Source organism: Argentina anserina, chromosome 3 (assembly GCF_933775445.1).
Source record: "Argentina anserina chromosome 3, drPotAnse1.1, whole genome shotgun sequence".
Classification (NCBI taxonomy): domain Eukaryota; kingdom Viridiplantae; phylum Streptophyta; class Magnoliopsida; order Rosales; family Rosaceae; genus Argentina; species Argentina anserina.
In genome coordinates, this window is record NC_065874.1 from 16622815 (window position 1) to 16631692 (window position 8878).

General features: G+C 39.1%; 3 protein-coding genes across 3 annotated transcripts; 1 reads left to right on the top strand and 2 right to left on the bottom strand.

Annotated features, from left to right (window-relative positions):
• Nucleotides 1–1617: 1617 nt before the first annotated feature.
• Nucleotides 1618–3638, top strand: LOC126788487 (ABSCISIC ACID-INSENSITIVE 5-like protein 1). The gene is made up of 4 exons (XM_050514481.1): nt 1618–2556; nt 3169–3240; nt 3337–3366; nt 3441–3638. The coding sequence occupies exons 1-4, from the start codon at nt 1618–1620 to the stop codon at nt 3519–3521; spliced, it is 1122 nt and encodes a 373-aa protein (XP_050370438.1). The 3' UTR covers nt 3522–3638.
• Nucleotides 3639–5876: 2238 nt separating this feature from the next.
• On the bottom strand, nt 5877–6224 carry LOC126788872 (DNA repair RAD52-like protein 2, chloroplastic). Its single transcript, XM_050514883.1, has one exon. It carries the CDS (start codon nt 6222–6224, stop codon nt 5877–5879), a length of 348 nt encoding a protein of 115 aa, XP_050370840.1.
• Nucleotides 6225–7674: 1450 nt separating this feature from the next.
• Nucleotides 7675–8878, bottom strand: LOC126787176 (uncharacterized). Its single transcript, XM_050513098.1, has 2 exons — nt 8858–8878; nt 7675–8610 (listed from the first exon to the last, which is right to left on the bottom strand). The coding sequence occupies exons 1-2, from the start codon at nt 8876–8878 to the stop codon at nt 7675–7677; spliced, it is 957 nt and encodes a 318-aa protein (XP_050369055.1).

An 8878-nucleotide genomic window follows, 5' to 3' on the forward strand; every position in this document is an offset into this window, starting at 1 on the left:
CGCTCACGGCTACCATTCCCGGTATATCTCTAATCTCTTGTTGATACTAGTTTCCGCAAGTATTATGTTCTGCCTACTGTAGCTCACTGCTTGGCAGATGCTTGTTAGAAAATCAAACTTGCACTTCATGTTGGTTCATCACATAGAACAGGTCGCGGAGAGGTTCAGAAACATAGAAACTAATAGTAACAACATGGGTGTTGTGCCTAGCATTATAGGACATTTTTTCTGGGCTTTGCTCTTGGGAGTATACGAGAGGACCATTCTGGGTTTATTTCTATTACAGAAGAAAATGGACATGTGTCACCAAAGGTGTCTAGAAACAGAACAATAATGTGGGGGCCGCATGGAACCACATTTTAAAGTGGCCATGGCGGTTACAATCTCCAGAGTCTCCTCTCCCTCGCTCTCTCATACCTGCTGCCCTTTTATAAGGGTGACCTCTGCTCTTCTCCCTCGGCCTCCATTGAAGTAGATCGGCCTCGGGTATGTCTTGCATGTTTCTCTTTTCTTCTTATATGTTCTTTTCTATTTCAGAAAATTTTACTGGATTTGTTTTGTTGAGTACTAATGCCAGTAATGCGATGTTGCTCAGTTTATTTAGATTGCTGTGGATTAATGGTTTTGTTGCTCAGTTCCGAGCTTTTGTTTTGCATGCAGATTCTTTCTTTCACTTTTCAATGCACTTCATTTGAATTTCAATCCACAGATATACTCTTCATGAATTACAGATTTAAATTCTGCTGACATGCATTGAAGTGAATTTTTCCCCTTCAATTTTATTTTATATATTTTTTATTTTGTTTTATGAAGTAGAAATCAAATCCAGGGGAGAATGTTGATCAGGGTTAGTTCTAGAGATCTCACTGCATGCAGAAACAGAACTCATGACTTATGTGTTTGGTTAATCCTTTCTTTTCGACGAGTGTCGGGCTAATCAAGTTTTCAGTAATGTGCATGTAAAACAGTAAAAGTTTAAGAATCGTTTGCATGATTAGGATGATTCCTTCCATTTATTTTGTTTGAATAGTTTTAGTTTCTGATAATATGAAGGCCTTGGCTATGACTGCCGTTACGATCCCCATTGAAGTGAGTTGTGTTTTTCTTTTAATTTTTCCCTAATTGGTTGGATTCGTTCATAAATGTCGTCTTAACGTTTCTACAATACCGTGGACTAAAGAGAGTGGTAAATGACATTTGTATTGCATGCAGATTCATGTTTTTCCACCTGTCTGCATTCTGTCTGAATCTTAACACTAGTCTTCTGTACCCACATGACTTTTTTGTACATACATTCATCTTTTCTGAAAACCAATCCCTTCTGAGCATTGACATTTTGTTTTTCCGGTTTCCTTCTCCTTTTGTTAGATGAAGTAAGAAATCCTAGAATAATTTTTTCAGGGTTATTACTAGAATTGTCATATAAATTTGTTGCAGGGTTCTTGACTTGGTATAGATGGACATCTCTTTTTAGAAAAGTCAGTCATTTGTTAAAAACTCCCCTGCATGCATAGATTTATAACTCATTAGTTTGAATTTCTCTCGCCTTTTCCTTTTGTAGTGCAGGCCTGCAGGGGCTAATTCAGCTTCTTTATTTAGCATGATTCCTTTCGTTATATGCTGATAAAAATGGTAGCTTCCGATGAATCTGGAGGCCTTGGCTATGACCAACATGGTGATGGTAATGATAGTAAACCTCAATCTCAACCTCAACCACCACCATCACAGCATGAAAATGGGGAATCATCAAAACAGAGTTCGATATTCTCACTTACTTTTGATGAAATTCAAAGCAAGAGTGGGAAATGTTTGGGGTCCATGAACATGGATGAATTCCTTGCCAACATTTGGAGTGCTGATGAAAATCAAGCTTCTTCAGAGCAACCCAACCAAGGTGATCCGCAGGACCTTACCAATGGGAAAGACACAACTTCAAAACTGCCTCTTCCGCGGCAGGGATCGTTCTCCATTCCTACCCCACTCTGCAAGAAAACTGTGGATGAGGTATGGTCCGAGATTGACAAAACTCGACCACCACCCCCGCCTGACGACATGAGTAATGGAGAACATCCTCAACGCCAATCAAGTATTGGAGAAATAACTTTGGAAGATTTCCTAGTAAAAGCTGGAGTAGTTCAAGAATCACTTTCTCAGAACCGAATGGAATGTGACCCAATTCATCCACAAGGTGGTGACGTCAACAATTCCAATATGGCAACTAACAGTACCATGCATGCGGGTACAAGTTCTGAAATGGGGAATAATATGATTGCTCCAGGATATTTGAATCCCCAAAATGCTATGCCAAACAATGTGTCCAGTAATGGATATGTGATTGCTGGATATCCAGTTTTCGGACAGGCTAAAATGATTGTGGGAAATCCATCTTTTGGTACCGGTAATGAATTTGAGAAATGTCATGGTTTGCCTGAATCTAGTTGGACAAAGAACAAGAAGAGGATAATTGATGGTCCACTGGAGGTAGTAGTGGAGCGGAGGCAGCGGAGGATGATCAAGAATCGAGAGTCAGCAGCTCGGTCTCGTGCAAGGAAACAGGTATATTATCCAAAATTCCTTTTTTCGATATAGAATCTGTAGTTCATAAAGATAACTAAAACTCTGTTACATTTTAATCTGAACCAACAATAATCTTTACCCTCTGTTCATTTGTCGTAGTGCATGTAAATTCATATTCCACCCTCCATTTCAGGTTAGGAAGTTCTCTCATATTTCATTTCCTCCAATCAATCATAAACTGTGCCCCTCCTAGCATTGATCTATGGCTCTGCTATGTGGAGAGGGGAAGTAGTAGTAGTAGTAGTAGTAGTAGTAGTAGTAGTAGTAGATAGAGAGAGAGAGAGAGAGAGAGAGAGAGAGAACAATTTGTTGTTTACTAACAAGTTTTATTTAATAAGAGTGCTATAGAGACAAAAATTTATGTTCTTGACAACTATCCCTGGCCTTTGTCTGTGAGGGTGATTGGTAGGTAAAAAGATGGATGGTTCCAAACTTCCAATTCTGTGGTCACATTGTTTGGTGGTGGGAAAAAGGATGAATAGTTTCAGATCCTATGTGATAAGGCATCATAATAGCAATTTACAATGAAATCCAACATGTATTGCCTCATAATTTATAGGGCCCTAATATATACTATTCTGTTACTTGCAGGCATACACAGTAGAACTAGAAGCTGAGGTGAATAACCTTGAAGTGGAGAATGATAAGCTGAAGCAAACAGTGGTACCAAATAAGCAACTTTCTTCCTTTCTTTGAAACATTACACCGTTGGGGATTGAAATGAACTAATGAAACATGTTTTACCTGTATTTGACATAGGCGGAAATCGAACTGAGGCGTAGACAAGAGGTAAGTAACTCCTATAAATTGTGCTTCGTATGCATTTGATTTAATGATATGACATGCCACTTACATCTGGGCAGTTGAAGGCGAGGAAACAATCCACAAAAGCGCAAAGGTTGGCTGCAAAGTTGAGGACAATGAGGAGGACTGTAAGCGCTTGACATGCTGAGCAATGTAATTCTGCATGGCAAGCAATGCGGAAAGTAGTTGTCTATGGATTTGGCATATATTTGATATATATGTCATTAGAAGATTATGTAAATTAATTATATCGTTAATCTGTAGCAATAAGTGGATGGAGGGGTGCTCCATCCCTAAACAAGTACATGATGCTTTTGGTAATAAAATGATGGGTTGATGGCTACTACCATCCCTTATATTATATAATCCTTATGAAGAGATAAATTCCAATGTTTTTGTTTCTGTTTTTTTCTTTAAATGCAGAGTAACCACATTGATAATGAAATTTTACAATGAGTTTTGGAGTCCGTACTGGCTCTGATCGATAGCAAAGAAGATAAGAGTCATATGACAAGAGGCGAAAACTAACCAACAAGGTAGAACTATAGAAGGAGCATTTACCCTCCTCTTACATAAGATGCTGACTGCAGATTCCGAAAAAATAATTTAGCGCTAGGCCGGTAGCATATGGTCGAATTCCAATGCGTCGAGTTGATCTTACGTATCACCTCTCATCCTCCCAAGAATCACAATGAAGCATACAATCCCGAGACTTTCACTTTAGCCACCTTTGGAGATCGGGTTGTTAAACAACGACAATCATGGCCCGTGGACCAACTGTACCGATACTGTCTCAACTTAGCCACCTTACAGGTGTTGGATTTTAATCACAAAAGACCTCGGTACAATTGGTTATTATCCACCCACTTATAAGCTTTATTTTCTTTGTTACTTCTTAGATGTTGGATCTCTCCTCTCCAACACGCCCCCTCACGTGCAACCTAATTTTTAGATCTGCACGTGACAGATTAACATCCCACATACTGTGATGAAATAAACCAAGGTCCAGTAACCAACGACACTTGGTGACCATCCAATCGGAAACTATCCGATGGCATGATAATGACACCCATCTCGGGCCCATGACAAAGTGGCACCCAACTCGGGCCCACGACAGATTGGAGGCGCGACTGGAGAGGGACCCGCTCTGATACCATGTTAAACAACGACAAGCGTGGCCCGTGGACCAACTGTACCGATACTGTCCCAACTTAGCCACTTCACAGGTGTTGGGTTTTAATCACAAAAGGCCTCGGTACAATTGGTTATTATCCACCCACTTATAAGCTTTATTTTCTTTGTCACTTCTTAGATGTGGGATCTCTCATCTCCAACACGCACCCTCACGTGCAACTTAATTTTTAGATCTGCACGTGACAGATTAACATCCCACATACTGGGACGAAATAAACCAAGGTCCAATAACCAACGACACTTGGTGACCATCCAATCGGAAACTCTTCGATGGCATGATAATGGCACCCATCTCGGGCCCATGACAAAGTGGCACGCAACTCGGGCCCACGACAGATTGGAGGCGCGACTGGAGAGGGACCCGCTCTAATATCATGTTAAACAGCGACAAGCGTGGCCCGTGGACCAACTGTATTGATATTGTTCCAACTTAGCCACCTCACAGGTGTTGGGTTTTAATCACAAAAGGTCTCGGTACAATTGGTTATTATCCACTCACTTATAAGCTTTATTTTTTATCACTTCTTAGATGTGAGATCTCTCCTCTCCAACACGAGTATGAGGTTTTAACATAAATGTCTCGACATTAGTGTGTGTTCACTTTTCTGGTGCAAGATTCTACATGACTTTAATCTAAAATACATTTTTCTAACAGTATCACCAATAACTCACCACCCAGATTTCAGCCGACCATGCTTTTGATCGACCGGGTCTACACTCATTGCCTTACCATGACTCCAACGACTTGATCAAAATGAATTGTTAAAGACACCTAGAACATGAAATTGTAGCATGACGGAAATCCGCACTACCACCCTAGTTGTTCAAAGTCCGCTCATAAAATTTATAAAAAATACAAAATCAAACCTACAGTAATTTCATAAAATTTATCTTATAATTGTGAGATGATTGAGAATTACGGCGGAGTTCAACTTACTCGTTAAAAAATACAAAATCAAACCTACAGTAATTTGGTAAAATTTATCTTATTATTATGAGATTATTGAGAATTACGCCCGGGTTCACCCTACTCATTGAATGTTTCCCTCGGTCACCAAATTTCAATCAGCACACCCCAAATCTAGGCTGTCAAGGACATTTTCCCTTCTTTTCTATTAGGACAAACAAAACCAAATAGTCTGAATTGGGTAACATTCAACGGTTATACAATTTTACCAAATGGGAAAAAATTGACCCAAAAACAAAAACAAAAACAAAAAACCAGAAAAGGGAAGAAGCAAAGAAGAAAGAGAGAGATGTGACTAAATACGTTCGAATGTACCTGCCTGACTTCATCAACATCAAGGAATTAAAGTGGACTGATTTCCAGGAGGTATGGTACTGATAATGTTATCGGGAATCCTCTTATTCAGGTCCCTGAGAATCTCAGCCAGACGCCTAGTGATACACGACGAGTTCGTAAACGAAAACGACATGTTTAAGGGCACCACATAATTCGAATTGGGCACCCCTCCACCACCTCCCTGCTTCATCCCATCATCGCTACTCCTACACACAACAAACCCACCTCGCTTCCTCCTCCAAATCCCACCTCCGACGACTTTTCCGACCTCGATCCTCCGGTCACTGGCAAAAAGATCCGATTTTGACAACAGGGTACTGATGCCGATCGAACTCTGAAGAGCCATTGGGTCAAAGCTTCCACATTTGGCGAGTTTTCCGATGAAAAACTCAGGCGGAGACCGATAGGGTCGTTTTGGGTAAATGAAGGAATTTATTGGAAGTATCATGGTGGTGTGTTGAAATATTGGTGGTGAAGCCATGGCTGCATAGTGGTGCATGAAAGAAATGTTGTAGAGGTTGTGCAGGCTCTATGGTGAATAACGAATGGCAAAGACAAAGGATGTCAGGGTGCAACATTCACTGCTGCAAGGATGTCGTTTGCTTCACTCACTGTCGGTTTGAAGTCAAGTGCTGCATTTATTGCATATCATGCAGAAGAGGCTTCTCCATGTTTTGGTTCAGTTGATCCATGCTTTGGTTCAGCTGATTTTGAGCACTATATAGCTAAGAGGCTTTTCTATATTTGAACAGTAGATAGTAAGGTGTAGTTGTAGTCTTTCACTGTTGTAGTAAGTTAGAGTAGTTGGAGTAGTTGCCCTCTTGTTGGCTATTTAGTCTTTCTCTTGTATTCATTTTTGCTTAACTGAATGAAACACTTGGAACATTTTGCCAAGTTCAGTTCACCATTTTCAACAGAATTGATTGATGACGAAAATGGGGAGAGACGTATGAGCAAAGCTGAGAGCTTTTATGGGGTTTTGGGTTTGGTTGAAGGAGTAAGTATGAGTACTATACTACTAAGTCGTACTGACCGGAGTAGTTGTTGTCGTCAGAGACCCGACCCGGAATGGAGAGGATCCGAATGTGTGTGAGATCACGCACTCACCTACCTCTACTTCTAATTATCTGTTTGATATGATGTCCTCTTCTAGGAACCAGTCCTACCTACCCACAATATCCTTTGTGCACCACCAACACAGTTAACCGGTGCACATTTTCTCACCCGATAATTGTATTTATTTCCCACAGTCCAAGAATTCAAGAGGGACGTTTATGATTTTCAAATTTTTCATATTGAAGTGCAAGAAAATTAGATGAAAAATGGAAAGCAAAACATAATCAGAACTCCCCATTAAATCTGACTTATGAACAGTGGCGTAGCTAGGATTCATAGCTAGGAGGGTCAAAATTTGAATGATAAATAACAAACAATAATCAAATATTATATAAATAAAAAATAATGTGTTACAATACTAAAAATAATATCATTACAATACTTACAAATAACAAATTTCTCTAAAATAATTATAATTGCCCATGACGATTGCTCATATTTTGAAATCTTTTCATGATGGTTTCATTATCAACACCATAAAATATATTTTTCTCGATATATGTAATCATGTTGTCATTCATCAGCAAGTCCTCCATTCGGTTTCGCAAATCACTTTCTATGATCTTCATAGCAGAGAATGCTCTTTCTACAGTGGCAGTTGCAACTGGAAGAATCAAGGACAATGTTATGAGCAAGTAGACTAAAGGATAAACCTGATCTCTTTGTGTCTAAACCATCTTTCATCCAAGTTCACTAATTCCTTTTAGTTTTGTAAACAAATCACTACTCCGCATATCTGAAATATAAGTGTCCAATTCATTTTCAAGAGCCAAGAGTGATACTGCAGAAAAATCTTGAGGATAAAATTCAACAACACGAATTATTTTTTCTTTGTTGAAAGCTAAGAATGAATTAGCTGAACTGAGACATGACATACAAAGAAGTAGCTCCGTAGTAGTCTCTGTAAAATGATCATTCAGCTCTTGAAGTTGCATATCTATGACTGCAGTGAACAATTCAACCTTATATCTATGCATATTAGTGACCTTTGGAGCTCTACGCCGTGATTTTCCTAGAATAATAGGAACATCATCCATGTTAGGAATATCAATCTCATACTTCTCGCACAATGAAACAACCTGAGCTAAAAGAGAATCCCATCCATTGTCTCTCATGTTTTGCAATTGGTCCCTGCAAACTTTAACTAAATTCATTGCATTCACAATATCTTGATCTCTTCTTTGCAATGCTTGTGATAAATGACTAGTAATTCCCAACAAAATCTTCATCAAATGTAGACTAAATACAAAGTCAAATGATTCCAGTGAGTCTAACAACCTGCTTGCATCTTGCCTTTGATCACTAGATGATCCATCATCTTTTATTTCTTCAAGCAATTCAACTAAAGATGGAAATGAGTTGATAATACTTAACAAAGTACCATAATAAGAGCTCAAACTTGTATCACCAGGTGGTTTTAGGGTGGTTTCTTGATTCAAACCCCTCCCACTTGAAATAACACCACTATTAAGTTCTTCAATAATCTTAGCCACATGCTTTTCTCGAAGAGAATCACGGCGTTTGCATGAGCTTCCAGCAACATTCACTAGAGTACCAACAAATATGAAGAGATCAAAGATTAATATATAATTTTCTGCAACGGCCACTATAGCTAGCTGCAGTTAGTGAGCAAAGCAATGAACATAAAATGATGATTGATTCTCCTTCAAAATAAGTGCTTTTAAACCATTAAATTCTCCTCTCATATTACTAGCTCCATCATAACCTTGACCACGAAGGCTAGATATGCTTAAGTTAGTTCTCTGAAAAGAATTGATCAATGGCTACCTTAAGTGATACTGAAGTAGTATCGGTGACATGTTTCACACCAACAAAACGCTCAATTACTTGTCATTTGCTTACATATTGCAATACAATAGCCAT

Excerpts from the sequence above, each read along its gene's own strand:
- LOC126787176 (XM_050513098.1), bottom strand. The coding sequence starts at position 8,878 with ATGGCTATTGTATTGCAATAT. Across the intron at positions 8,611-8,857 it reads TGGCTATTGTATTGCAATAT|CTAGCTATAGTGGCCGTTGC; the intron begins GTAAGCAAATGA and ends CACTAACTGCAG.
- LOC126788487 (XM_050514481.1), top strand. The coding sequence starts at position 1,618 with ATGCTGATAAAAATGGTAGCTTCCGATGAATCTGGAGGCCTTGGCTAT. Across the intron at positions 2,557-3,168 it reads GGTCTCGTGCAAGGAAACAG|GCATACACAGTAGAACTAGA; the intron begins GTATATTATCCA and ends TGTTACTTGCAG. Across the intron at positions 3,241-3,336 it reads ATAAGCTGAAGCAAACAGTG|GCGGAAATCGAACTGAGGCG; the intron begins GTACCAAATAAG and ends TATTTGACATAG.
- LOC126788872 (XM_050514883.1), bottom strand. The coding sequence starts at position 6,224 with ATGGCTCTTCAGAGTTCGATCGGCATCAGTACCCTGTTGTCAAAATCG.